This window comes from Momordica charantia (genome assembly GCF_013281855.1).
Source record: "Momordica charantia cultivar OHB3-1 chromosome 9 unlocalized genomic scaffold, Mcharantia_2.0 BLBB01000009.1, whole genome shotgun sequence".
In the NCBI taxonomy this organism is placed as follows: Eukaryota; Viridiplantae; Streptophyta; class Magnoliopsida; order Cucurbitales; family Cucurbitaceae; genus Momordica; species Momordica charantia.
This window is the reverse complement of record NW_028275167.1, coordinates 202,524-228,123: the sequence shown is the minus strand read 5'-3', so window position 1 is coordinate 228,123 and position 25,600 is coordinate 202,524. Positions and strand designations below refer to the sequence as shown.

The 25,600-nt window shown below is 32.8% G+C and overlaps 2 protein-coding genes across 5 annotated transcripts; both read left to right on the top strand.

The window, feature by feature from the left end:
* The first annotated feature begins 1,005 nt into the window (after positions 1 to 1,005).
* HOT5 (GroES-like zinc-binding dehydrogenase family protein) lies at positions 1,006 to 7,923 on the top strand. Its single transcript, XM_022301826.2, has 9 exons — positions 1,006 to 1,167; positions 1,267 to 1,403; positions 2,625 to 2,671; positions 2,857 to 3,182; positions 4,322 to 4,404; positions 5,162 to 5,237; positions 6,652 to 6,809; positions 6,906 to 7,067; positions 7,572 to 7,923. Exons 1-9 carry the CDS (start codon positions 1,134 to 1,136, stop codon positions 7,686 to 7,688), a joined length of 1,140 nt encoding a protein of 379 aa, XP_022157518.1. The 5' UTR covers positions 1,006 to 1,133; the 3' UTR covers positions 7,689 to 7,923.
* Positions 7,924 to 13,300: 5,377 nt separating this feature from the next.
* Positions 13,301 to 25,115, top strand: LOC111024191 (DENN (AEX-3) domain-containing protein). 4 transcript variants are annotated; one of them, XM_022301820.2, is made up of 20 exons: positions 13,301 to 13,460; positions 13,763 to 14,308; positions 14,936 to 15,133; positions 15,468 to 15,551; positions 16,336 to 16,395; positions 18,571 to 18,615; positions 19,606 to 19,805; positions 19,908 to 20,205; positions 20,414 to 20,523; positions 20,622 to 20,718; positions 20,827 to 21,006; positions 21,078 to 21,167; positions 21,761 to 21,823; positions 21,956 to 22,030; positions 22,703 to 22,753; positions 23,144 to 23,221; positions 23,628 to 23,762; positions 23,873 to 23,980; positions 24,097 to 24,162; positions 24,722 to 25,115. In XM_022301820.2, the coding sequence occupies exons 2-20, from the start codon at positions 13,964 to 13,966 to the stop codon at positions 24,866 to 24,868; spliced, it is 2,430 nt and encodes an 809-aa protein (XP_022157512.1). In that variant the 5' UTR covers positions 13,301 to 13,460; positions 13,763 to 13,963; the 3' UTR covers positions 24,869 to 25,115. The 4 variants fall into 4 exon arrangements, 3 of the variants coding, with proteins under 3 accessions (XP_022157512.1, XP_087974003.1, XP_087974004.1); XM_088117877.1 differs by having other exon boundaries at positions 24,587 to 24,864; XR_015787331.1 differs by lacking the exon at positions 24,722 to 25,115 and having other exon boundaries at positions 23,628 to 23,746.
* Positions 25,116 to 25,600: the final 485 nt, after the last annotated feature.

Genomic DNA, 25,600 nt, shown 5'->3' with positions numbered 1-25,600 from the left:
CCTTAACTTTGTACGAATAAACTTTAAAGAGTGGTTAAATTAAACATTCCTACGACTTATAAAACATACATTAGCTAAAAACTTATGCATTTAAACAACATTAAAATTGCTGTTGTTTTCTTTTCTTCCCAATATGATTTTTAATTCTGTATGAGCTGTTTAGTGGTTTTGCAAACTGTGATTTTCATTTTTGTTTTTTCTTCGGTTAAAATTGGTGAGTGAGTTACAAAAAAAAATTTAAACTTAAAAGATAAACATTATAACATTTATTTAAGTTTAAATTTTAAATGAACAAAATAAAAAGTTTGGAGTGAAAATTTTGATTTTGTCCATAAACAGTATAAAAAAATTGAGTTGGATTTTTTCTTGTCCAATCTACGCAGTAGATTTAATAACAATTTCACACCTATACAATGGTTACTCATATAATTTTAAAAGAGAAAACAAAAATATTATTAATATATGCACAATATTAATAACAAATTTATATACCGATCCCAGTGATTAAGACATTTTGCTCATTTTATAGAAAGTTTAATCTTCCACGTAATTTCATACTTATTTAATAAAAGAAGGCAAAATGATTATTTGTTAGTATAAATAATTTCTATAGATTAAAAATAAAATATTTATCCATCAATATTTTCTATGAAATATTTATTTAATAATATTTTCATTTATTGTTTTTATTTAATTATTGTTACCCAACCACTATAAATATAATAATGATAACCCCTACAAATATAATAATTAATGATAAGATTATACTTTTATTTGAAAACAAATTATAAACAAAAATAATAAATATTTATTATTTTTATTATTTCCAAATTTGATATACAAATTTGTGGAGATAAAAAATATAAATAATTATCAAATACTTAAAATTTTTTAGAATGAAGCGATTAAAAACAAGAAACTTCATCACGGTTAACCCATCTATATCCGATTAGATGGTGGTGAGTTCAATTCATTTTCGATTGAATAAACAATGATAGAGATATATGTAAATTAGAATTCACTGAAAAACAACATTGTTGAAAACGTAACCTTGGCTTGCGTTGCCTCGGCTGTCACTCTCTCTATAGCCTCTCCTTCCTCCTCCATTTGTCTCGGCGTATTCAGTTCTATCCATGGCTACTCAAGGTCAAGTTATCACCTGCAAAGGTACTCCCTCTACATTTTCATCCTCGCTGCATAATGCATGTGCTTCATTTTATGCGCTCTCGATCTTTTGGATTGAATTGATTTCATGATTCTTGCCAGCGGCGGTGGCCTGGGAACCCAACAAGCCATTGGTGATCCAGGATGTTCAGGTGGCTCCGCCGCAAGCCGGCGAGGTCCGAGTCAAGATCCTCTACACTGCTCTTTGCCACACCGATGCTTATACCTGGAGCGGCAAGGTTGTTTCCTTTTTCCCTACTTCTGATTTTCGCGATTCTATCCAATTATCGATCGCTCTGTGCCGCACGTTTTGTTTTCTCATTTGATGGGTTCATGATTTTTACTTCCTTTCTATTGGGCGGTGGGAGGGAATGCTGGGAGTTTTCTTATGCATAGATGATCATCAGGCCGTCTTCACATTCTACTCGAGTGAGCAAGAGATTGTCTACTTGGAAAATGCTCAATTCTCTAGAGACAAAGAGTAGTAGACTTATCATCCGCTATATTCTTACTAAGTTTCCTTCGTTATATCTTTCTAAATTCAATGTTGTTACCACCAAGAGCTGGAAAGGCTCACGAGGAACCTTTTATAAGAGAGGTACAATTTGGCGGTGGACATCATTTGGTGACCATGGGATTAGGTGCAAGCCTTAAAAAGCTCTGGGCGTTTAGGTATTGGGAATCAACTTACCAGGATCCTAGCTCTAATGGTTAGATAGCTTTGGGGATTAAATATTTCCACTTGGGAGGTCACCCTTATGGCGTATTGCCTTATGACGAAATTCTGGTAGGTTGGATTCTTTGCTGTTTGGTGGGGAAGAATTAGAAGAATATTTTTAGGGCTTGATAGATCTTGGGAGGATGTGTGGGGTTTGGTGCATTTTGATGCTTCACTTCGGGCTTCTAACTCAAATTTTTTTTGTAATTACACTTCCTTTTTTATTACCAGAAGTTGGGGGTTCTTTTGTACAAGTTTTTTGTGCTTCCCACTTTTGGCCTGGCGTTTTCTATGACAGGCCTTCTTTTACTTTCCTTCATTTTATAGAAAGTTTGTTTCGCTTTAAAAATTTGAGGATCAAGTTGGTTGTAGAACAACTGTTTTTAAATTTTCAGTCATCATGTATACCGTTGCAATGCAATCCATACCAAGTTTAGTGTAAAGTATGATCAAGAAAATAATGATAAAATAGTGCTATTATTTTACAACTAAAAGTCAATCACTTTGATAAGCAAGATGTATTTTATTTAATTTGGATTGGAAATAATTTCATTGATTGAATGAAATTACAAAAGAGGGGACGAAAGCCAACCCCTAACATTTTGATGTCATTAGTTCAATACCTCTTCTAGCCAACTGGTACCCACCTAAGATTTGAAATAATTTACAAGTCTTTTGAATGCTGAATGTCATATAATGTTCATATTAAATTTTAAGTTTTCTGATGTTCATTTCTTTTCAGGACCCTGAAGGTCTCTTCCCCTGTATTCTTGGTCATGAGGCTGCAGGGTATGCAATTTTTTTAAAAGTCAGATCCCAGATATTATGGTTTTTAGTACACACACACATACACACACACACACACACACACACACACACACACACACACCATGTTACACATGGTCTGCAATTCTTCCTCTGTATGCTTAACATTATTGCTCAAGCGCCAAGCGGCATGTTACACCCATGGGCAGGATAGTTGAGAGTGTTGGTGAAGGTGTGACTGAAGTTCAGCCTGGAGACCATGTCATTCCTTGTTACCAAGCAGAATGTCGAGAATGCAAGTTCTGCAAATCAGGGAAAACAAACCTCTGTGGCAAAGTTCGTGCTGCCACTGGAGTTGGAGTAATGATGTCAGATCGCCAGAGTCGTTTCTCCATAAATGGAAAGCCTATATATCACTTCATGGGAACGTCGACATTTAGTCAATACACTGTTGTTCATGATGTCAGTGTTGCAAAGATTGACCCAAAAGCTCCATTAGATAAAGTATGCCTTCTTGGATGTGGCGTTCCTACAGGTATAACTTGCATCAAAATCAATTACGTCTCTAGTTGGATTATTTCTGCACTCAACTTTCATCAAATAAAAGAATAAAATGAAGTAAAAAGGCCAAAAAGAAAAACTAACGATTCCACCGATAAAATGGGTACCAAAAAGTAAGAAAATTACGTAATGCGATTGAATTGTTGGTGATAAAAAATAAAGGGAAATGACAAAAAAGACTTGATTCAAGGACCCAAAGAGAAGCTTTTAGACGAGTCAGACTCAAGGCATCCTCCCAAGATTCTTCTACACATGCACAAAAGAGAGAATAAAAAGACTCCTACTCTCTGACCCCAAGTAGTTCAAGAAATTGCAAAAAGACCAGCTTGGGATAACACTCTTTGTGGAGCTCTCTTATTTCTGTTATTATTTCTTTGATTTATACCAATTATGGTAGTTTTTAAATCTCCCCATTGAGTATTATTGTTCACCCTTTCTGTATTATTCAATATTCAATTTTTTTTATCTAAAAAAATTAAAACGAGATAAAATCTCAATAAGTAAAGGAAATAAGTTAGACAAATTACATTCTCATATTTCTTCTGAAACCAAAAGTTTCATATTTATTTTACATACTGTTTCAGGATAATTTACAACTTTAATCATTCTAAGATGCAAAACCTTTTTGTCTAACATGTCCACGAGATATTCAAATTTTCCTTTGAGAGTAGAAGACCTGTAGAACTTGTTCTGACATAAGCCTTATTGGATAACTCCATACATGTACATACAAACTGTATTAATGATAGGGCAAGGTCATCGAATCATGGTCGCACAAAGAATATTACTTAATTTTTAAATTTCTCTTAGTTGTAAAAATTCATTTCTTCATCTTATTAGAAACGACACTGTTACTTTTACAACTAGCATAATTGTCCTGTTTTAGCTATGAAAAGTTAGAAAAAAAAAATGTAGGAAGATTTTAGATGGACATTGTTGCTGTGGTGTTTTCTATCTAAGGAAAGAAGTGAGCTGGTGTTATTTTTGTTTTTCTGTTTTTCTGGTTTACTCATTTCTTTTGAATGAGGGGGCATTGTTCTCATTAAGTAATATCTTACAGGTAAATTATTTTAAATTCATTATTTCATTTGCTGTAGCATATGCTATTTTCAGGTCTTGGAGCTGTTTGGAACACGGCAAAAGTAGAGCCAGGGTCCAATGTTGCTATTTTTGGCCTAGGGACTGTAGGCCTCGCTGTAAGCTTCATATCAGACCTTCCTGTTCTTTTGACTGCCCCCTCTTGACCTCAGTTTGAGTCTAATTTAGCATGGATTTCTTCACGACTTATGTTTTGTCAATGTTTTAAAAGGATATTCAGGTTTAACAAGGTCCAAGGTGAAACTCAATTTTTATGCCTCAGTTTACATTTTCAGTTTTTCAGAGGCTTGCAGCCCTTATAGACAAGAGGTGTACGCCTCCATTGCAAGGCATCTAGGCTTATAGTCATAGGCAATAGGTAGATGGCCTCACATGATAGCTACAAGAATAATACTGACTACTCATATTTTGAAATATAAAACCAACTAATGCATGTATATCTCTGTTTCTCGTATAGAAAAAAAAAAATTAATGCATGTAGATATATAACACTAAAGATACTTTTACCACAGGCTAAGAATAGATGCAAAAGACTAGAAGTAAGGAACGTACTGATGTTTGTGACAGAAATTAAGATGTGGAGAATAGAATCTTTATTTAAAAAAAAATACAATTGATGACGAGTTTTCCGTCCTACTTTAAGCATTTATATCAAAGCTTATGCCTTAGCAGAGCCCGGCAGTCTTTAGCATTCTTAAACATTGGTGTTTGCAGTGGATTGATTGCTGTAAGCAATTTCTTCACGAACCAAGAAACATGACCTAGTCCCCTTCATTTCTATACCTTCTTTCCTTATCTACCAAATTGTTTCTCTGGCTAAAAGCATCGATTTCTTTGTTACCTAAAATTTTACAGGTTGCAGAAGGTGCCAAAGCAGCTGGTGCCTCTCGTATAATTGGCATTGATATTGACAACAAAAAGTTTGAAATCGGTATACCTTGATTACTTACATCCTATGCTTTATTTCTTGAATTTATAATCTAAGGAAAGTTGTTGTGAAGCATATTATAGTCTTCGAGGACTGTGGTTCTATTTTACATTTCATTATGGTCAGATCTTGTAACTGTTCCACGATTTATGAGTAATATTTTTTCCGTTAACATATATTTCTTGAATATGCTTCTGGAAGTAACTTTTTATTAAATGTATGTCTATATGGTCAAACAATCAACTTTTCTATGGCACAACAAACTGTGTCTGGCATAACATAACAGTTTCTTTTCCTATTATATATTTTAAACGTTATAATACTATACTATGTTGAATTTATTTATTGTTGAAAAATGAAAATCCATATTTCAAGAAAATTATCTCTCCAAAGTTTAACCAGTTAGTTTTATAGTTGCTTTGAGGATAAGGAGTTCATAATTTTGTGTTCTTTCTTATTCAATCTGATTGAATTGCTCCTCATTGAACTTGTCCTTTTCTTGTTTTTGCTTTTTGTCTTTTTCTATCGCTCCTTCTAGGGCTGGTATCTTGAGCAATTTTCCTTTCCTTAAAAAAAAATTATTGTCTGCATGTCATTAAGTGATATATTTGAAACAACAGGTCCTTGTTATCTAGCAAAGGAATGGAAACACGGAATCAACACTAACATAAATGGAGGATGACATTTGTCAATCTGATCTTTTTATATTCAGTTTTTTGTTTTCTATTCTTCTTTTCCCAATTTACCTCTTTTTTTGAACATAACTAGATTATGCCTTAACTACCAAATTTTCCCTGTATCTCATCAGTAGTTTGATAATGTTTGGTTCCTTAATCTTTACTATTTTTGTGACCACGAGGATAGATATTAAGTAATGATGCATTTTACTAATTTTGTTTGATTTAAGTGGTAACTTTCCCTAGCTTTTTTAACGCCTTTATCTGAAGTTTGGGATATGAACATCCATTCAAACAGATTTAAGCTCTTCTTTATCTGCGGTTAGAAAGGAACAGGAGGTCTTTTGAGGATATTTCTTACAATTTAGCTAATCTTTTGAGTATTGTACAGCTCACAACCTCTAGGTGGTGCTATACTTGGAGCAAATTTTTTTTTAAACTATGATACTTCAAAATTAGAAGGTTTTTTTGACTTAGCTTCCTGATCCTTCAAAATTAGAAGGCTTTTTTGACTCAGCTTCCTGGGAGGTGGTCCCCTCTTCCTCCTGCCCTTAGCTTAGCCTTGTTTTTTTTTTTTTTTTTCTCTTTTTGTGATTAATACATCTTTCAGGTTTCTTAAAAAGACAAAAAGGAAAAAAAAAAAAGAGCTAACAGTGTATAGTAAGATTTGCACTTTCTTCAATGATTCTTGAGGGGTCAATGAGGTGTTTTTTATGACATTATTTACCGATACCTTGCAGCTAAGAAATTTGGAGCGACTGAATTTGTGAACCCAAAGGAACACGACAAACCAATTCAGCAGGTAATTGTTGATCTGACAGATGGCGGTGTTGACTATAGTTTTGAATGCATAGGGAATGTCTCTGTGATGAGGTCTGCTCTGGAATGCTGCCACAAGGCAAGTGTTATAACCTATAACAGATCTTATTTCGTTGATAGATCATTGAAGTAGCTTTTTACATTTGTAAACATGTGTGATGCATCTTCCTAACAGGGATGGGGAGAATCAGTCATTGTGGGGGTTGCAGCGTCTGGCCAGGAAATATCAACAAGGCCTTTCCAGTTGGTGACTGGTCGTGTCTGGAAAGGAACAGCCTTTGGTGGTTTCAAGAGTCGTTCTCAAGTGCCTTGGCTTGTTGAAAAGTACTTGAAGAAGGTATTTAGCGACTGTTGACCATTTTGTTTTTCGTTATCTTTTTAAAAAATAAGCTCGTCTACTAACAATTTACAACTGCCTTGTTTTCTAATTTACTTTCTAAATACGTCCTTCAATTTTGGTTAAGGCTTAGTGTCTGTTTAGTCCTCTATCTTCAGATGAATCTAATAGGTGCGGTAGATTTCAATTTTTTGTCTATAATAGATTTATGTTGCTAACTCCATTAGTTTAACGCTTCACTATCAAATACCTAAATTTTCTCGAGATTAGCCTCCCATGTAGTCTTTAAATATAACCATTAGCTGCCACATAAACGGTAAACCAATGGAATTAACTTCAAGGATCCATTTAACATAAAATTGAAAGTTTAAGGACCGGTTAAAAACCTTTTAAAAGTAACCAAATAGATACCATCTTGAAAATTAGAGACCTGCATGAAAGTTTAGGTACCAAACTTCTTATTTAACCTTTAAAAGTTACAACCGATCTCATCCATGGTTGCAGGAAATCAAAGTTGATGAATACATAACTCACAATTTGACCTTGGAAGAGATCAACAAAGCGTTTGATCTGATGCATGGAGGCGACTGCCTGCGCTGCGTTCTTTCTGCTCATCCCTAAGTAAGGTCAAACACGGCTCGATCTGTTATTCGTTATGGAAGTTCCTAAAATAATGGTGTCGAAATGTGTGTGATATCTTATAGGACCTTAATATGCAATGAAATGATGGTGTTGTAGCTCTATCCTCAGAATTGGTAAAAGTATTTGGATGCCTCTATGATTCTAAACAGTGTTGACATTTGAATTAGGATGGCTTCGGTGATCATAAATGTCCCAATCATTTCATTCAAAGTCACATCAATATGTTGTTAGTACTTCAAGTTATGTGCTTCTCTAATTTTGTGGATCATGCTGCAAATTAGCTCCTACATCACTTTCATTCATGTGTCAACTTTTTTCTCCCATGGATTATAATTACCATGGACGAAAATATCACCGATATATCGGTAAGTTCACAAGATGCTGATAATAGGGGGTAGATTTTTCTTTTTTTCTTGTTTGTTAGAATTGAAAGATATTAAGCCTTCTAAAAATGTCCATCTTCTTCATTTTAAATTTTAAAATGATACAGTTTATTATTTTTTTAAAACTATTTTATAACATTATTTCTCTCTATCTCTTCTACAGAATGATCAGCCATCAGGCGCTATCTTTAAATTCTTATATATTTCTCTCTTTCTATTACATGATGTCAAATTCTTTAAGTATTTGTTTATTTATTTTATTATCATTATCAAATGATTATTTGTTGTATTGACCATTGACCATGTCTATTTGTCAATGAATCAATCTAATTTTTGTTCATTTATGAACCTTCATTACCATCTATTCTTTTTTAATTAGAGCAGATTTTTTACTTTTAAGTGTTTGATATATATGTTTAAAACAATGGTTTAGGACTTAAATGAGCAATGACTAGTTTCATAAATAAATAAAATTTCACAAATTTTATATAAGTTTTTTTTTTTTTTTTTTGCTGGAATATCTGTCATTATATACATAATTTTTTTTATAAATTTGAGTCGGTTGATATTATATTTTCATCCTTGGTAACCTAGAAATAAACATGGGTGCTTTGGTAAAACTTAAATACATTAAAAGTTGTGGACTAGTTTCCTGTTCTGGTAAAAGTCATGTAAATAAGAAAATAAAGTTTCAGTTGTTACATCACATGTCTTTAAATTTTCAATTATCACGTTTCTATTATTTGATGTTAGTTAATATTCAAAACTTAAAATATTAATTAATTAACCTGACTCAAATTGATTAAGACACCTGACAAAAAAAAAAAAAAAGGAGAAGAAGCATACTTAAAATAATAATTAAAACAGAACAAAAACCCACTCAAAAGTCAGAAAATAGAAAAGAAAAAAAATTAAATAAACCAAAACCTAAAGGTGTGTGCATATGAGTGTTTTTACCGAAAGTAGAAGTTTACTCTTTTATTTTGTTCAACTCTCTGGGCTCAGAAATTTTGAATCTAACTCGAAAGATTATACCTTCACCATTGAGCCATTTCAAGTTGACAAAAGTAAATAGTAAAATAGTTATAAAAATATTTAACAACATAACACATTGGGATTTGATTTTACACTTTTAAATTAGTTTTTTAACTCTTTCTAATATGCCATTTTGTATTAAGGAAAATAAGATATTTATTTTCCAATGGCTAAGAATGAAATTAAAAAATGTCTATGAAAATATCGATAAATATTTTTGAAAAAATCATAAGAATAAAAAATTAATAAATAAGCATTTCATCATTTAAGTTATTGTTATTAATATTATGTCTACATTAAGGATGTTTTATTAATTTCTTTGTGAGAGTATGAAAATACTGATTTATTTTTTAGGTCGATAGAAATTTAATATCATAAACTTGTTTCGATACCAAATTTCTCGTAATAGTATAAAATTTCTTCACCTTTCCTGACTTAGAGCCTCGAGATTTCACAGCTTTCCAAAAGCTCACTTTTTTATTTTCTTCTTTGAGAGAAAACAAAAGGCCAAAAGCATAAACAATGTGTGAATGAACGATTTTCTAGGCAACTAGGCACGTGCCCCCTACTTCCACTTCCCACCTACGAAAATATTATTGCTTAGATACTAAAAAGTATGGAAACTAAAATAGATAAATTAAAAAATATAGAGACCAAAATAGATGTTTCGTGTTTTTACACATGTTTAATTGGTTGTGTAATAGAAACTAACAAGTTTAAAACTCTATTTGGCAGGTGGTTTATTGATCTCAGGTTTGTTAGCTCCACAAACTACACAAATTCATGTTATATAAATAAGTGAACGTGCCACATATGCGGTTATAAAGACTAAATAGGGACAAATAGGACAAAGATTGAAATAGACACAATCCTAATTATTCATGGATCACATTTAGTTACTGTTTGTGTCTAGGTCACTAAATAAATTTTTATTGAATTTTCAATTTTGTATCTAATACGTCTCTAAAGTTTAAAACTATATAGATTACTAAACTTTTAATTTTGTATTTCTCCCTAACAAATTAAACATTTAAAAAATTAATGGATCTATTAGATATAGATCAATATATTTTCAATTTTGTATCGGAAAAGTTCATGAAATTTAAACAATGTCGATTAGGTTAGAGATCTATTAAATATAAAACTGAAAATTCAAGAACCTATTAGACACAAAATTAAAAGTTTAAGGACCTGTTAGATACAAAAATTGGAAGTTCATGAATGTTTCTGCGGAATTTGTGAGGTGCGAGATCTGTGCAAGTTGAGCGACAAAGAAACAAACACTCCAACGTTCAAATCATGATTGAGAGGAGTGATGACGTATTTATAGGAATTAGGTGGAAATATTTTTGTTATGACAACTATCAGTTTGTTTCCATATGTAGGATGAAGCTGTCAGATTCTTAACTTAAGCAAAACGAGCCAAGAATCCTCTACTTGTGTGAGATTCCAAATGAGTGACATTGAGCTCCATTGGTTGGCACTGGGAGGTTGATGGTGAACTACCATTCTCAGTCTACGTGGCATTTTGTGATTCTTTCTCCTAATAATGAACCTACTACATACAAATTTGAAAGTTTAGACACACAAAAAGTTTAGGGGCTAAATTTGTAATTCTTAACAAATTATATACTACCCCAAAAAATCGAACATACGTTTTCAAGTTTCAATAGTATATTTCTTTGTATGACTTAAATATAATGTATACAAATTCAAGTTTCCTAACTCCAAACTCCATAAACTTAGACATCCCTCCTACAAGATTCTTATTTCTTGTGTTATATTTAATATTTATAAATATGATAAAATTATTTAACGACCATTACAATTCTCCCATTTAATACTTTTAACTAAAATTTAAAAAAATCAGAGATAAAATATTATTAAGAAAAAGGTTCTCTGGTGACAATATGCACAGTTCTCTAAAGGAAGAAAGAAAAAAAAAAGGGTTGAATTAATTGAACTATGATTGTCCATTTTGATATTCAAAAAGTAGATTCCTTTAACAAAAAAGTCAACTTCAAAAGAAGATATTCACACACTTTGCAGTTTGCACCCTTAATTTTTTATGGTAATAAAATAAAATTAATTTACATGAAAGGATGAGATGCAATAAATCAAACTTGACTTTGAACAAACAAAATGTAAAAAATTAATTGGTCTAAATGTTCATAAATATTATTTAATGACGATTGCTATTGTAACATAGATAATTTCCAACTTTTCTTAATGGGCATATGAAATTTAAAAATAAAAATAAAATTGTCTTTAAGAGGGAGTTTAAATCATTGAAATTGTTTTGAAAATAAAGATGATTTTCTCAATATCCTTCGTATCTTAATTATTTTTAAAAAATATTTGTCCCCAAATGTTGTATACCTGTTGTTTTGGCTATTATATTTTGAATGTTTTTCTTTTACTTTTTGGATTTATGAACTTAAAAATTTCAGTGGGTTAATAGTTTTTGGGATAATTTGAATCTATTAACCCAAAAAAGTTATATTTAACATAAATCTTGAGATATGATTTTTTTTTAAAATTCAAATACAAATTCGCATAAAACCATATAACATCAATTTTAAAATAGTAACAAAAATTGGATTTGAAGTTCAAATGAAAAAAGATATATTTTAAAGTATAAGACTAAAATAAGGTCAAATTACAAGTTTAGTATCTGAACTTAAAAAAATGTTTTCAATTCCATCGAGTATGTCCTTAACCTATTAAACATTTAAAAAAACTCATGGACTTATTAGACTCAAAATTGAAATTTCACTTTTCTATAAGACATGAAATCAATTTTCTGACTAATAAGTCCTTGAATTTAAGACAAAATGTCAAAAAGGTCAAGAACAAACTAGATTTGAGGGACTAATTAGACACTTAATGACTCATTAAACGCAAAATTAAAAGTTACTCATTCGATATAATATTAAAACTTCATATATATATATATATTAAATACAATTTGTCAACATTTTGTTATTAATTTTTTAAGTACAAATTTTGAGATTGAAGTGACGGGTGCGCTAAGGTAGTGTTTTAAAGACTTATTTAGAGTAGATATTAAATTTAGAAAAAGCATGGAGACAAAAATATAAGAAAGAAGAAAGTAGGAGGACAAAATGGTAATTTAAGATTTAGGTAAATTATTGAATTGAAAAAGGAAAAGAAGATTTATTGCTTGGAGATGACGTGTAAAGTAAGAAATGGACGAGCAGCGGGAACTGGAGATCCAACGGTTGAGATCGAACCGTAACGGCCGCGCGAAAATCAACGGCAGAGGTTTAGGAAAGTGGGGCCAGTTGTTCAGACAGGTGGAAAATGTGACGACACGTCGGTTTTCTCAGAGTCGAAAGGTCAATCGGAAGTTATCACTGTTTCTTCTCTTCTGACCCTGCTCTACTTAATTATTTATTTCTCAAAGTAAATAATTTCAATTCATTTATTTTTCCGAAAAAAAAAAAACAACTTTCTTCATTATTTTCATTTAATACCAAACATTTAATTTGTGGAATGAAAAGACATTTTTGTAATTATAAAATAAAATTATCATCTTGAATATGTCAATATAAAATATATTTCAAATGAATAAAGTATCTATCATCATCTTAAATGTTGATGATTTTGATAGTGATATGCGATATATGTGAAGTTCGATGTCACATATGTCAATTTAAATATAGTTCAAGCAAATGAGAGACTTGTTATCATCCTAAAAATTGATGATTTGATGATCGGTTAGTAATTATAAAATTCAATAAAAAGAAAAAGAAAAAAAGAACATGAAAGATTAACCACCAATGTTTTCATTAAATTATGAAATATCAACAAAATATAAAGATAGTGTTAATAATTAAGATTTTTTAAACTTATTTAAATGAAATCCTCCATTAAAAACAAAAGTGAACATGGTTTTTTAATCTTTATGAGAGAATTTCTATAAATATTTTATCTTTTCCTAATTACAATTACTAAAATGTTAGCCTGAAAATTCTTGGTCGATAGATGTATATCTTCGATTAATGCTAGTTTCTAGAAAAGTAGGAAAAAAAGAGTGAGTGAAATAAATATATAAAGTTGTTTTGTTTTGTTGTGAATGGGGAATTCCAATTCTAATAGAAGGAAGGATTATTAAAAAGAAAAAAAAAAAGTTGAGCTTTGTTTCAACCTGAACCCGCTCTCTCTCTCTCTCTCTCTCTCTCTCTCTCTCTCTCTCTCTCTCTCTCTCTCTCTGTTCTATTTCTGTAAAATTTAATTTTCCATCGCTCCTCTGGTTCTGCGACGAAGCACCAACCAACCCAGAAGAAACTCACACACATCCATTCATCAGGTGAATGCTGCGATACATTATTCATTTCTCTTCCTTCTTTTTTCTCTTCTTCCTTCCCATCCCATCATATCATTACCATTTCCATTTTCTTACGATATAGGCCATGATTTTCACTTCCCCAAATTCACCGGATTCGTAAATGCCCGATTCGCTTCTCTGTTATATGTTTTCATTGCATTCTCTCCTCAGTTTTCCTTCCTTTTGCTATCAGGGGGGATTCTTTCCCTTTCTGCATGGAATTGGAAACATTCACGTTATGTCGTAGTCGTGTGTTTAGTTTTTTGATTTTCGGAATATTTCAGCTTCTCTGCGACTCGGGTGTTGCTCGAATCCTGTTTTAAGAGGGAACCAATTGTGAAATTGCTTTTTGTTTCCATGTGGGTCTGCTCCTTTGTACGCCCAATTATTCGATTGAGAATGTAATGTAATGATGGCGAGAGGTGTTGAGCCGGGCGATGGTAAATTGGTGCAATGAGCGTGGAAGATGAAGTGATTGTATAACAATGGAGACAAGGGAAGATGCTGAAGTGGGGGACGATCGGCCTCCCTCGCCAATCTGGGTGTTGCAACATTTCTCCGAGGAGGCGTTTAGGGTGGCCGGAGAAGCTATCAATAGTGTGTATCATGGGGGCCAGGAAATGGGGGTTGGACATCGACGCGCTCGGAGTGAAATTCCCAGGGCCAAACACAGACGAACCAACAGTTTACAGAGATTGAAATCCCACATGCAGAAGGCTTGGGGATGGGGGAGGGACACACGGGAAGATGATTACGCCTTCTATAGTTTCGATCCTGAGATCATGGCTAATCAAAAACGTCAGTGGTATCAGTTTCACTCCAAATCTCTGGTATCTAATTAACTCCAAGTTTCTGTATTCTTTTCTACAACATGGCTTTCCCGGGATTTTAAACTAAAAGCCGGACATGTTCGTTTTTGAAACAGAAAAAGAAATGATGTTTGTTTTGCATATGAGGTCCTCTTGGTGATGTTATGATGATGGATTCAAGTTGTTCAATGTGGAATCTCCAATGGCATATATTGGTTTGTAAATTAGTAAGACATGAAAATACAAATACTGATATGATTAGTTTGGATTAGCATTTAAAATTGGCGTTTGGTGGAGTTATGATTGAGTAGAACAAAAATGAGTTAAAAGGAAGTCTATAAATACGTCATTGTTGTGCCTCCATATCTAGTTAAATTATTGATCTTTGAATCGGATTATCCAATACCAAAGATGAACAGAGCACTGTTCATATTTACATATAAACTACGCCTATAAGGCTATAACTATAACTGGTGCTCTATGAGGCATATTTTGTGATGAAAAACAAAAGTGTTGTATGATTGCATGGTCTTTCAGATTTTAATGAGCTCAACTGAGTAGGTCTTATTAAACTAAATGTAACCATCATATTTAGATAAATAAAAGAAATGTCAATACAATGAATTTTAATATGTTCATATTTTATAGGACCATGTATACCAGGAGCCCACCTCTCTCTTTGAGCACTTCATTATTGCAGGGCTCCATCCAGATACTAACCTTGAGATTGTGGAAAATGCATTTGCTAAAAGGAAAAAGTGGGAGTTAGAAATGAAAAATAATGAGATGATGGATATGAAAATGCTGGAGAATAGAGGGCCATCACTTCCCCTGCTGGAACCTCAGGTTAACTCTAATCTGGATCAGTCATCTGGTAGAACTCTTTTATATGTATTGTAGAATGATCAAATGTGTAGTGAGTTAATTCTTTGTGCCTTTGTTAATGTCTATGAAGGAAATGGTATTGAGATGCTTCTTTTTTGTTATGCCTGCTGGAAATTTAGTTTGTATAAGAAATTTACTTGCATAAAATTTTGGACTAAGGTAATGGAAACCATTTGGGTCCTCATATCTATAGAATACCTTGTTTCATGTTTATTTTCGGCATCTGTTAACTATTGCTTTATTGTGTTTGTATGTTTACATATCAACGTAATTGTGGTTGTACCTGCACGTACAGATACTTTTTAAATATCCACCTGGGAAGAGGCTGCCAATGCGTCTGAAGGACTTGTCTGCCTTTTGTTTTCCTGCAGGTGTTAAGGTGAGCTATTATCCATCATCCATGATGTGTTAAGGAAGAGTTAGACTCTTTAACTAATAACCATTCTTCATGATGTTGCTTTGATCCATTTATGTAAAAATCAAGATATGGGAAATCTGACTTTTATCAGATTTGCTTTGATCCATTAACCATTCTTCATGATGTTGCTTTGATCCATTAGTTTGTTTTTATATTGTATCTTCCAACTTTTATCACATCTTTCACATCTTTTGGTGGTTCTCTTTTGTATCTTTTCCTTTGAGAGTTTGTATCTCCCGAACTATTTTCTTTCATTATTTCAATGAGAAGTTCGCATCTTGTTTAAAAAAATATGAGAAATCTGGTAAAATATATCTGCCACTGTCAAATTTGACAATTCTACCGCACTATCACCAACATTTTCCATGTCATTGATATGTTGATCAACACCGAGTACAAAATAAGCTATTTTATTACTAATCAGTTGTTAAATGCAAATAAACTATTGTTGTGGTGTTTTGCAGATGTGAATTATTATCATTATTTTTTTGGGGATTTAGATAGGAATTTGAAAACCTTATTGGAAAATGGCTTTTGATGACAGTTATTTTCTACAATAAATGAATGTGTCATTAAGCTATCATCTTTCTCACTTGTTATTTTGTGGATGATGTTATCCTTATGGCATAATGGTATTAGACGGTTATTATTGACTTAATTGTTTTAATTTGTCTCTGTTTTCTGGTAATGTTTGTTTACCAGTAGAACTAGAACAGATATTCACACAATGACTCTAATAACGCAGGCACAGTTGATGGAGAGGACTCCATCACTCAGTGGTCTGAACGAAATTGTTTATGGTCAGGTACCTGGTACCAAATATTAATGTATTTTGTGACCTTGTAAACTATGCCTTCCTATATCTAGTGTTCTCCAATTCTCGACAAGTTTTATCTTCTAAACTTGGAATAACATTTGTAGGGTATGGTAGGATTGAATATGGTGATATTAAGAAAATGGCAATTGGTTTCGCTTTTCTAACCTAACCTAACAGTTGGCTGGGTCTTCGGGGTCGGGTGAAATTTTATAAACCATCTTCTAGACTATCATTTTCTTATATGGTTGTATATGTTAATATGTAGGTTTAAATACTGTACTTTTTAGTTTTGGTTCATATTGGTCCCAATACTTTCAAAATATCCATTTTGATTCGATAATTCCAACTTTTATTCATTTTATACTTTCAATGTTCATTTTGGTCTCTATACCGTTAAATAGCGTGACCATTTCGTTCCCTGTTTGAAAAATTTGTATTTACATCATACAAACCTTTAATACAAAGTTATGGGCTATGAAACTGAATGATAGACTTGTGAGCAAATGTCCATGACCTTTCTCATTGATGAGTTGGACTATAAATAGTACGGGAAGTGTAACTTTTTACAAGATTTGAGACTGATATCTCAGGGAGTTTGAATAAGGAAGATCTCAGGGAGTTAAATAACAAACAAATAATTCAAAGATATAGATACATTTAATATGCCCCGCAAACTTATGACACATTGGAAGGAGACAGATAAGTGCTGAAAGCAATCAATGGTATGAGGCTTAGTAAATGGATCGGCAAGTTGTGATGTTGTGGGAATTTAGTGAAGATAGAGATCCTTGCGAACAAAAAGTTAAGCTAATGGGTTACGATAAATTTAACCTTTTATAGATATCTTAACACTCCCCTTCACTTGTGGGTTTTGAAATTTGCACGAGGCCCAACAAGTGATAATTAATATTAAATGGAGAAGAAATGACATTATAAGGATTCGAACACAGGACCACCTACTCAAATACAATGATGGACTTGTGAGCAAATGTCCATGACCTTTCTCATTGTGGCATTGGAGTATAAAAGAGTACGAGTGTAACTGTTTACAAAATCTGAGATTGAGATCTCAGGGAGTTTGAATAAACAAGATCTCAAATTAAATAATAAACAAATAATTCAAAGATATTGGTATATTTGACAATGACTAAATTTTAAGAAATTTAAATTTTGTTGAATTTAGTGTTGTGTTGGAATTGTGATTGAAAAACATGAGATAGACATTAAATAAAAGGGACCAAAGAGTCACTTTATAAAAGTACAAGATCAAAATGGACATTTCGAAAATGTAGAGACTAAAAGGGGAAAGTTAAAAGTACATAACCAAAATAGACATTTTGAAAGTATAGGGACCACAATGAACAAAAGCTAGATGTATAGGGACCAAAATAGTATTTAAACTATATTTTAACTCTTTGGATTTCTTTTTATTTCTCATTTTTCTTCATTGTTTTTCTCAAGCATAATCGCGTATGTGTCTCTTTCCAGCTTGATATTCTCTTCAAATCCTTCTCTCTATATCTTGTTCTCAGTCTTTGGACTCGTTGGATAAACTTTTTCATTGGAACAAGTTTTATGAGCACTGTAATATCATCTCCCTTTCATGGTGTATACATTTTTTTTTTTTTTTTTTTTTTGTGAATTGGTATTTTTATTGTATAAAAACCTATCATTTTTTTTTCTTTTTGCCTCTAGTTTTATATATCGTGATGGTCATGGTGCTTTTGACAACATGGTCAAGTTTGTAACCTGTCCAACCGAACCAACCCATTTGTTAAAGAAACCACTTTTGAAATTCATTGTAATAGGGCTATTGATTATAAAGTCTTTTGTGGTTGGGGTGATGTCTCATCCCTGTTTCCTTCTTTTGTATTTCTGAGTAGTAGTAAACTATGGTTTCTTATTACCCAAAAGAGCACTATAATTGGAATTAGAAGGATGAATGACGGCAAGCTGTTGCTACTCTTAAAGTTAGAGTTTTCTAAACATAGGTGGAGAGACAAAAAGAATGTCGGTGGAGTTTTTCCTCGCCAATTTTTTCAGTTGAGGATGGTTTATCCTCTATTTCATTAGTAAATGTATCATATTTCATTTATCCATGACAGTTAACTTACGTTTTGGTTTCCAAAAACAAAATGATGCTAGTATGCTCTATTGTTACAGGAACATTTAAACAGAGATGATCTGGCATTTATTTTTTCTCTTAAGGTAAAATTCGTGCCCATTTCTTCAGCTTATGTTGGATCTTAAATTATTTTTGTCGCCACATGTGCCTAAGTCAACCTATGGATGTATTTCTTTTGGAATCTACTTTGATGTCCTTGACTTTTTAAATGCAAGACCGTGAGTCATAAGCAATCCAAAATTCACTTGTTTTTTAATTTATAGTCTAGTTCATTGTCAGTTCGCCTAGAATATTTAGGGTTGTTTTTTTGAGCTCTTTGGGGGGTGCCTTGGGTTTGTAACATGGATTGTTGGGCTCTGATAGAAGAGATTTTGTTTCCTCCTTTTTGAGATAAGAGAAGATTTTTGTGACACACTTGCTTCTTTGCCATTTTGTGCGTGATTGGATGGAGAGGAATAATAGAATTTTTAAAGGATGAAGAGATCCAGAGAGTATATCTCTGGTTCAATACTTGTGGGGGTTAGTTCGAAGTTATTTTGTAATTATTAGTTAGGTGTTATCATTTTGGATTGGAGCTCCTTTCTTTCGGTAGGCCTCCTGTTGTTGGGCTGATTTTTTTAATGTCCTTGTACATTCATCTTGTTTTGATTTTTCTCAATGAAAATTCGGTTTCTCGTGGAAAAAAAAATGAAATTTATAGTCTAGTTACTACTTGGTTGTATATTGTTCTAAATGTGTTTGCAAGTTATGATAAGATCTTCTTCTTCTTTGTACTGATTTCCAATCTTGAAGTATATTCCAGCTGGCTTCTTTTTTTACCTATTCTTAATGGTGGAAGTGTGAAACATTTGCTGAAATTAGGTTATACTGTTAAAATCTGAAACTTGTATCCCAGTGATTTTCTTTTCTTGGGATTTTGGTGCTTATTCTTCATTCTCCTTAACTAAAGCCAATAGACATAACAAAACTTTTATCTTTTCAAGTGGGAGTTATCTTTTTACTCACTCCCATATGTCTAGTTCATAGAATATGAGGGAACCGGTGGTTGCTGAAGCAACTTTCTTTTCCTCCAGGTTGCCAACAATGCGACTCTTTATGGCGTATGCTTACATGTGCTAGAAATCGTTCAGAGGCCACCTGGTATTCTAGGCATCTCAACTTCTCTTGCTCATTCTCCTGGAGTATGCAGCCGTTTTTTGGTTTCCGCACCTCGCTGCTATTGTCTCTTAACAAGAGTACCCTTTTTTGAGTTACATTTTGAGATGTTGAACAGGTCCTTTGTACTTCAGTGTCTTTGTGAGCTACTCTCAGACTCATGAGAGAATAATATTTTCTGGGTATAAATAATTTAATTCTTTTTTGTTACTGGATGCAGTATGATAGCCCAGGAACGTCTGAACCGGGTAACTCAGTTTATTAGTGAGATTTCTCTCACTGATTATGTCCCAACGGAATCAAGACCAAATCAACTGAATGAGAATGTTGACTCTCCCAAAAGGGAGTCCTTCAGTGATTGGATGACATCTGCAATACCTATCGACAGTGCAGTGGCTCTTACTGCTGCTGCTGCAGGAATTATATCTGATGATAAGATCCTAACGCCTTCAGTGAAAACGTTGGAGCCTCGAACTCCTGGAAGTAGTACAACTAGCGAGGCTACAGAGTTGAGTCAAGTAAGGAAAACAAAAGTGAATGATGAAAATTTAATTTACTTAATTCTGAGGCTGCAATAAAATTTTTTTACTACCAATGTAAATTATTATAAGAACACTTCTAAAAGATCTCAATCAATATTAGATGGCGCCTCTGGTTCCTTTTGTGTTTATCATCTGGTGATTAGTGCTATTTTGACTGTTTTGAATTTTTTTTTTTTTTTGCAAGATGGAAAGAACAAATGGAAGCTGTGAGAGTGGTCGTCTCTCTATAGGGAGATCTTTCTCATCAAGGCATCGCGCATTAGAACGCCCGGGGAGTTCTGAATCGCTATTCAGGTGGTAGATTTATTCTGATATATAATATACTCCTATGTTGTTACTATAAGACACCTTTTTCCCAGTACCAGTTTCAGTGATATCATATCATATGGCAGTCCAGTTAGAAGTATGGTTTCAGAAGATGAGGATGATGATCTTTTTCCAAATTCTGAAAAGGAATTTGGTGATGACTTAATAATGGAATGGGCAAGGGTTAGTTAACTTTTATTGCTGATTTTCTTTCTTAAATATAACAGTAATGATTAATTTCTATCTATATCATTATTTATCTAATTGTTTACTTTGTGGTTTTTATGATAGGAGAACAAGTATGATGTTCTGCAAATAGTTTGCGGATATCATTCTCTTCCTGTTCCTGAACGAGGATGTGAATTATTATTTCAACCTCTTGAACATTTGCAAACTATTCAATATAGAAGACCTGCAATTCCATCGTTTTGTTTTTGTGAAAAATATCTAGATTCATTAAATCCAATTGAGGTACTCTTTTGTGTTCATTGTTCTTAGGGTATGTTACAAGTCACTTTAACGGGTGATTAATTCTTTGATAGGTTAAAGCAAAGTTGGCTACAGCTGAAGAAGCTCTTGCTCTGTCAATGTGGACAACAGCCACTATATGCCGAGCTCTCTCTCTCGGAAGTGTAAGCATAATGCTTTTTGCATGATTTTGCAGGTTCAGAAATTGTACATTTCTATTACAATGTATTAGAATGAATTATTGCAACTCCCTTTCTGAATTCTATAACGCAATTAACATTCTGAGTATATGGTTGTTTTGTGAGTTTATATTGTTACTTCAATTTTATATTATGACATGTGAGTTTCCATTGCAATTCCATACCTAATAGAGATATGCTTCTTCATTTGGAAATATTGATGCGTATTCTGTGCTATTAAAATATTAACCCAAGAGGTTGGGTTCAACCAAGACTTGGGAACCAACTATGGTTGTGATAATAGCCTATGGTTTTAACTTGGTGAAAACTGAAAGGGTGGAAATTGTTTGGGTTGAAGAAACATAAAATGATAACTGGGAACTTTGGTTGGTTGTTTTTTTTTTCCTTTCTTCTTCTTATCTGATCAGGTTGGTATAATAAATTATTTTATTATCTTTATGTTTATGTTTGTGTCGCTGATTGTTATCCAATAACTTGACTATTCTCTCTTGATTTTGGTTCAATTGATACCATATGTTTGGTATTGACTTTGAAATTTAATCACTTTGTTTTTTTAGGTTATGCAACTGGTTGCGGGGATTTTACTAGAAAAACAAGTGTTAGTAGTTTGTCCAAACCTTGTAAGTTAGTCCTTTTTTTTTTCATTTATAATCTTGTGTTTAGTTGTTTATTTTTAGCTCTTCACTATTCTGACAACTAAAAATTAATTTTCGATTCGAATTGATTTTCATAGAGTATTTCAATTAGTGCAGGGCCTACTTTCAGCTACAGTGTTATCCCTTATACCTATGATTCGTCCTTTTCAATGGCAAAGTTTATTTCTTCCGGTGAGTTCATAGATAATAATATCTCTAGTAAACTTTTAGGAAATAGATAATGTCTTCAATTTTTCATTGCCCTTAGACTGGCTCATTAACAAATAACAATAACGAGAAGTTTTTATGTTTATAGAAATGGCTCACCACCTTATTGTATAGAAATGACAAATGAGAAAATCTGAATTAAAGGCTATTTGAACTTTGAATTCAGGGTTGGACAGGTAATTTGATTAAGAAATATGATGAATATAAGTTCACTACTCTAACTTATTGGGAGCCAAAAGTAACTGGAAACTGTTAAAGTCACACTGTTTGAATGGTGAATCTGAAGTGGAAGATTGCCGTTTATGTTTGCTTTTCTCCATTGGACATACTATTCATTTCCGGAAAGCCTATTCTGAAAAAAATTATTGTGGTTGAATCAAATTAAAGATGTACGTTTCTTATTCATGCTAATTAACAGTTCAGCTACATAGTACTAGTTCTAAAACTAAAAAACAGAGGCATATATAGTATTTAAAAGATGCTTCTCTGTCTTTCTTGCAAATTTCTAGGAGGAATGCAGACACTTGATTAAATATTTTATTACTGATTTTACGCCCCAACTGGGATAAATTGAAAATTATAACTTGCTTGAATTATTACTTCTTCCCATGTTGTGCTCATCTCCATAATTTTCAGGTTCTACCAGGAAGAATGTTTGATCTCCTTGATGCACCAGTTCCCTTTATTGTGAGTTAACATTGATTTCTTTTATCTAAATCCTTGCTCACAATCAAATGCAAACTTTTTTTTTTTTTGGCCTTCTATCTGTAGCTGATTGGAGGCAGTTAATTTTGAAAATAGTGGGATATTTTATTTCATACCAAAATATCACCTTGATATAAAAATCTGGATGATTACACGTCTTTAAATGGAAATAACAATATGCAATTCTCTTGGTACTTTTTCATTTTATCAATGAAAAGTACTCTTTCCTTGTCAAAAAGTAACAAAAAAATTTATATAGAAGTAAAGAAATAGAAAGTTCATTGATGTAGATGTTTGAGCAAATAGGTTAAGGTTTGTTAATGAATCTAAATTATCTTTTAATGGCTGTTTCCCTTTTTGATAATTTTGCAGGTTGGCACGCACAATAGACCAACTGATATGAAGATCAAAACGTCTAATTTAGTTATTGTTGATGTGCTTAAGGATCAGGTTTGTTGGGATTTTGCCGATCCTTTCGTTTTTCCACTGTTTATGTATCAACCAGGTTTTAAAGTCCACTATTGTTCTGCTTTTATTTAACAAAAACATTAGCCCAACTGAGATGGACCCATGATTATAAAAAGAAGCTCCAATTGTTAGCATCAAAACCAAAGGAAAACTAGTAGACGCCGGAGATGGCCAAAACTGTTACCATTTACGAACTATTTGATCATAGTTATTGAAAAGAATCTCAAAGAGACAAAGACGCAGAAAACTGTTTCCTAAACAGATTCTCAAACGCTCCTTATTGGTTTCTGGTGTTGCTTTACAAACAAATATCTTCTTTTCATTTCGGTTTCTTTCCCTACTCTTCAAGATAGTAGCATTGTTGCTTTTCTATTTTCTGCTCGTTCAGGTTAGAACATGTCCCTTACCAACACTTCCACAATACAAAGAGCTAGCCTCCAGACTAGGCCCAATCCATGCTCGACTGGCAAACAAGCGCTCAATTGCCAAAAAGCATCCTGTATATAGGTGCAATGAATCTCAGGTTATTATGGATTGTTGTATTCTAGCAGACTTGGCAATGTATTTTTCTTCTGCTCCCATGCTTTCTGCTTCTTCTATTCAACTCTCGAATTAACTTTGATTTGATTGCAGGCCGAATACGCCGCTCAGTTTTTGAATATCATGAGGCAATACATGGAGTCATTGTGTTCAAATCTTAGATCTCATACCATAACTAGTGTCCAGTCAAACAACGACAGGGTCAGAGAATCTATAAATTCTGTTTTACTATTCGTCTCGAATCTCCGATAAGATAACCAACCACAGTCTAACATGGCTGATGACTATGAAACTCAGCTCTTTATTTATGATTTCAGGTTTCTTTACTTCTTAAAGATAGCTATATTGATTCCTTTTCTATTAAGGACCGACCGTTTATTAAGGTGATTTCCACTTCTCAGCTTGATTCCTTTGTCATTTATATTATGTTCTTTTAGCCGAATCACATGTGCATCATACTTTATCATATTACAACTCTTAAGTTTTTCTTTACTTCCTAAATATAGCCCGCAACATTTAAAGAAATCCAACTCAAATCATATAGTCACGTAAAAAAACATATGGCAAACATTGTCGGCTTCTATCAGTACTTCTATATCATCTGTGGCACAAAAGTGCTCATTTCTTGATAGCTTTGTGATTTGGTTGTTGTTCATGTTAATGCTTTAGTTAGCTGATTGATGAGTCCCACATAACTGTGAACTATCGATGTGATGTGCATGGAACTCTGCTTCATATTGTATTGTCTACTCTAAATGAATCGGACAGGACAAGATGTTGATGGTCTAGTTCTCGATGTTTTGCAAGAAACCAAGGCGGGAAAACATTGAAACCATCTAGAATATACAAGATGTTTTTGACTGATATTTGAAGCCAAATAATTGAAAGTGCGTCTTGAGTTACAAGGATCTGATGTGATGATTGGGTTGGTGAACTTTGCAGCTATTAGTAGACACACAGCTTTTCAGTGTTCTGTCGGATTCTCGATTGTCGAGCTTCGAGAATGGCTTCGGTGAAGTGAATGCTTCCACAGCTCCAATGGCAGAGCTAGAAGTGCACAAGGATAAGGTGCAGATAAAGAATCCCTGAGCCTGAGCCTGAGCCCTACCACTGATGAGGACAACTGCTGCCTTGCTCAAGTGTTTTTAGCCAAACCAGTTTTGTAACATAACATCAATAGCAATACTGAAAATATCCCAATTTTTTTAGTTAGGATATATATATATGTAATGTTGTGAAATTCATGTAAATGTTGGTTACTTAAATTCAACAATAAACAAGTTGATGCAGAGACTGATTACTCTATAATAAACAAGCAAATTTTCTTGGGCCTGCAGTCTTGTTTTGATTTTGTTTTTTTTTTTTTTTGCAAAGATACATTGATTATTTGAATTCTGATTATTGTAACTAGATATCAAAATTAATCCCAACATCAATTTCCTGTCTACAGCTCTCCTCTTGGGTTTAATTATAAACTATATATTCAAATATAGACTTAAAAAAAATGGTTGGTTGGTTGGATGGGTTTAATGTATTCTAAGTGATCGATGACGATCCGAACATATTTAGTTTTAAAGAAAGCTAAGAAATAGAAAGAAAAGATTGTTGATTAAAATGAAAGTGTTATTGCTAGAAAGAGATTATATTTGTATTTTACTATATATATATATATATATATATATTAAAATAAAGCTTTAAATAGGTTATATATGTACAATGATTATTTCTTAATTAAGGGACATAAAAATCAGTTTGATGTTAAGAACATCTTAATTTGATTTGATTTGATTGATTTTTGGTTTACCATTACACCCCTAAGAA

Coding starts and splice junctions, on each gene's coding strand:
- HOT5 (XM_022301826.2), top strand. CDS start 1,134: ATGGCTACTCAAGGTCAAGTTATCACCTGCAAAG. Junction 1,168..1,266: donor TCAAGTTATCACCTGCAAAG/GTACTCCCTCTA, acceptor GATTCTTGCCAG/CGGCGGTGGCCTGGGAACCC. Junction 3,183..4,321: donor TGGATGTGGCGTTCCTACAG/GTATAACTTGCA, acceptor TGCTATTTTCAG/GTCTTGGAGCTGTTTGGAAC.
- LOC111024191 (XM_022301820.2), top strand. CDS start 13,964: ATGGAGACAAGGGAAGATGCTGAAGTGGGGGACGATCGGCCTCCCTCG. Junction 18,616..19,605: donor CATTTATTTTTTCTCTTAAG/GTAAAATTCGTG, acceptor CTTTTCCTCCAG/GTTGCCAACAATGCGACTCT. Junction 20,524..20,621: donor AGTTCTGAATCGCTATTCAG/GTGGTAGATTTA, acceptor ATCATATGGCAG/TCCAGTTAGAAGTATGGTTT.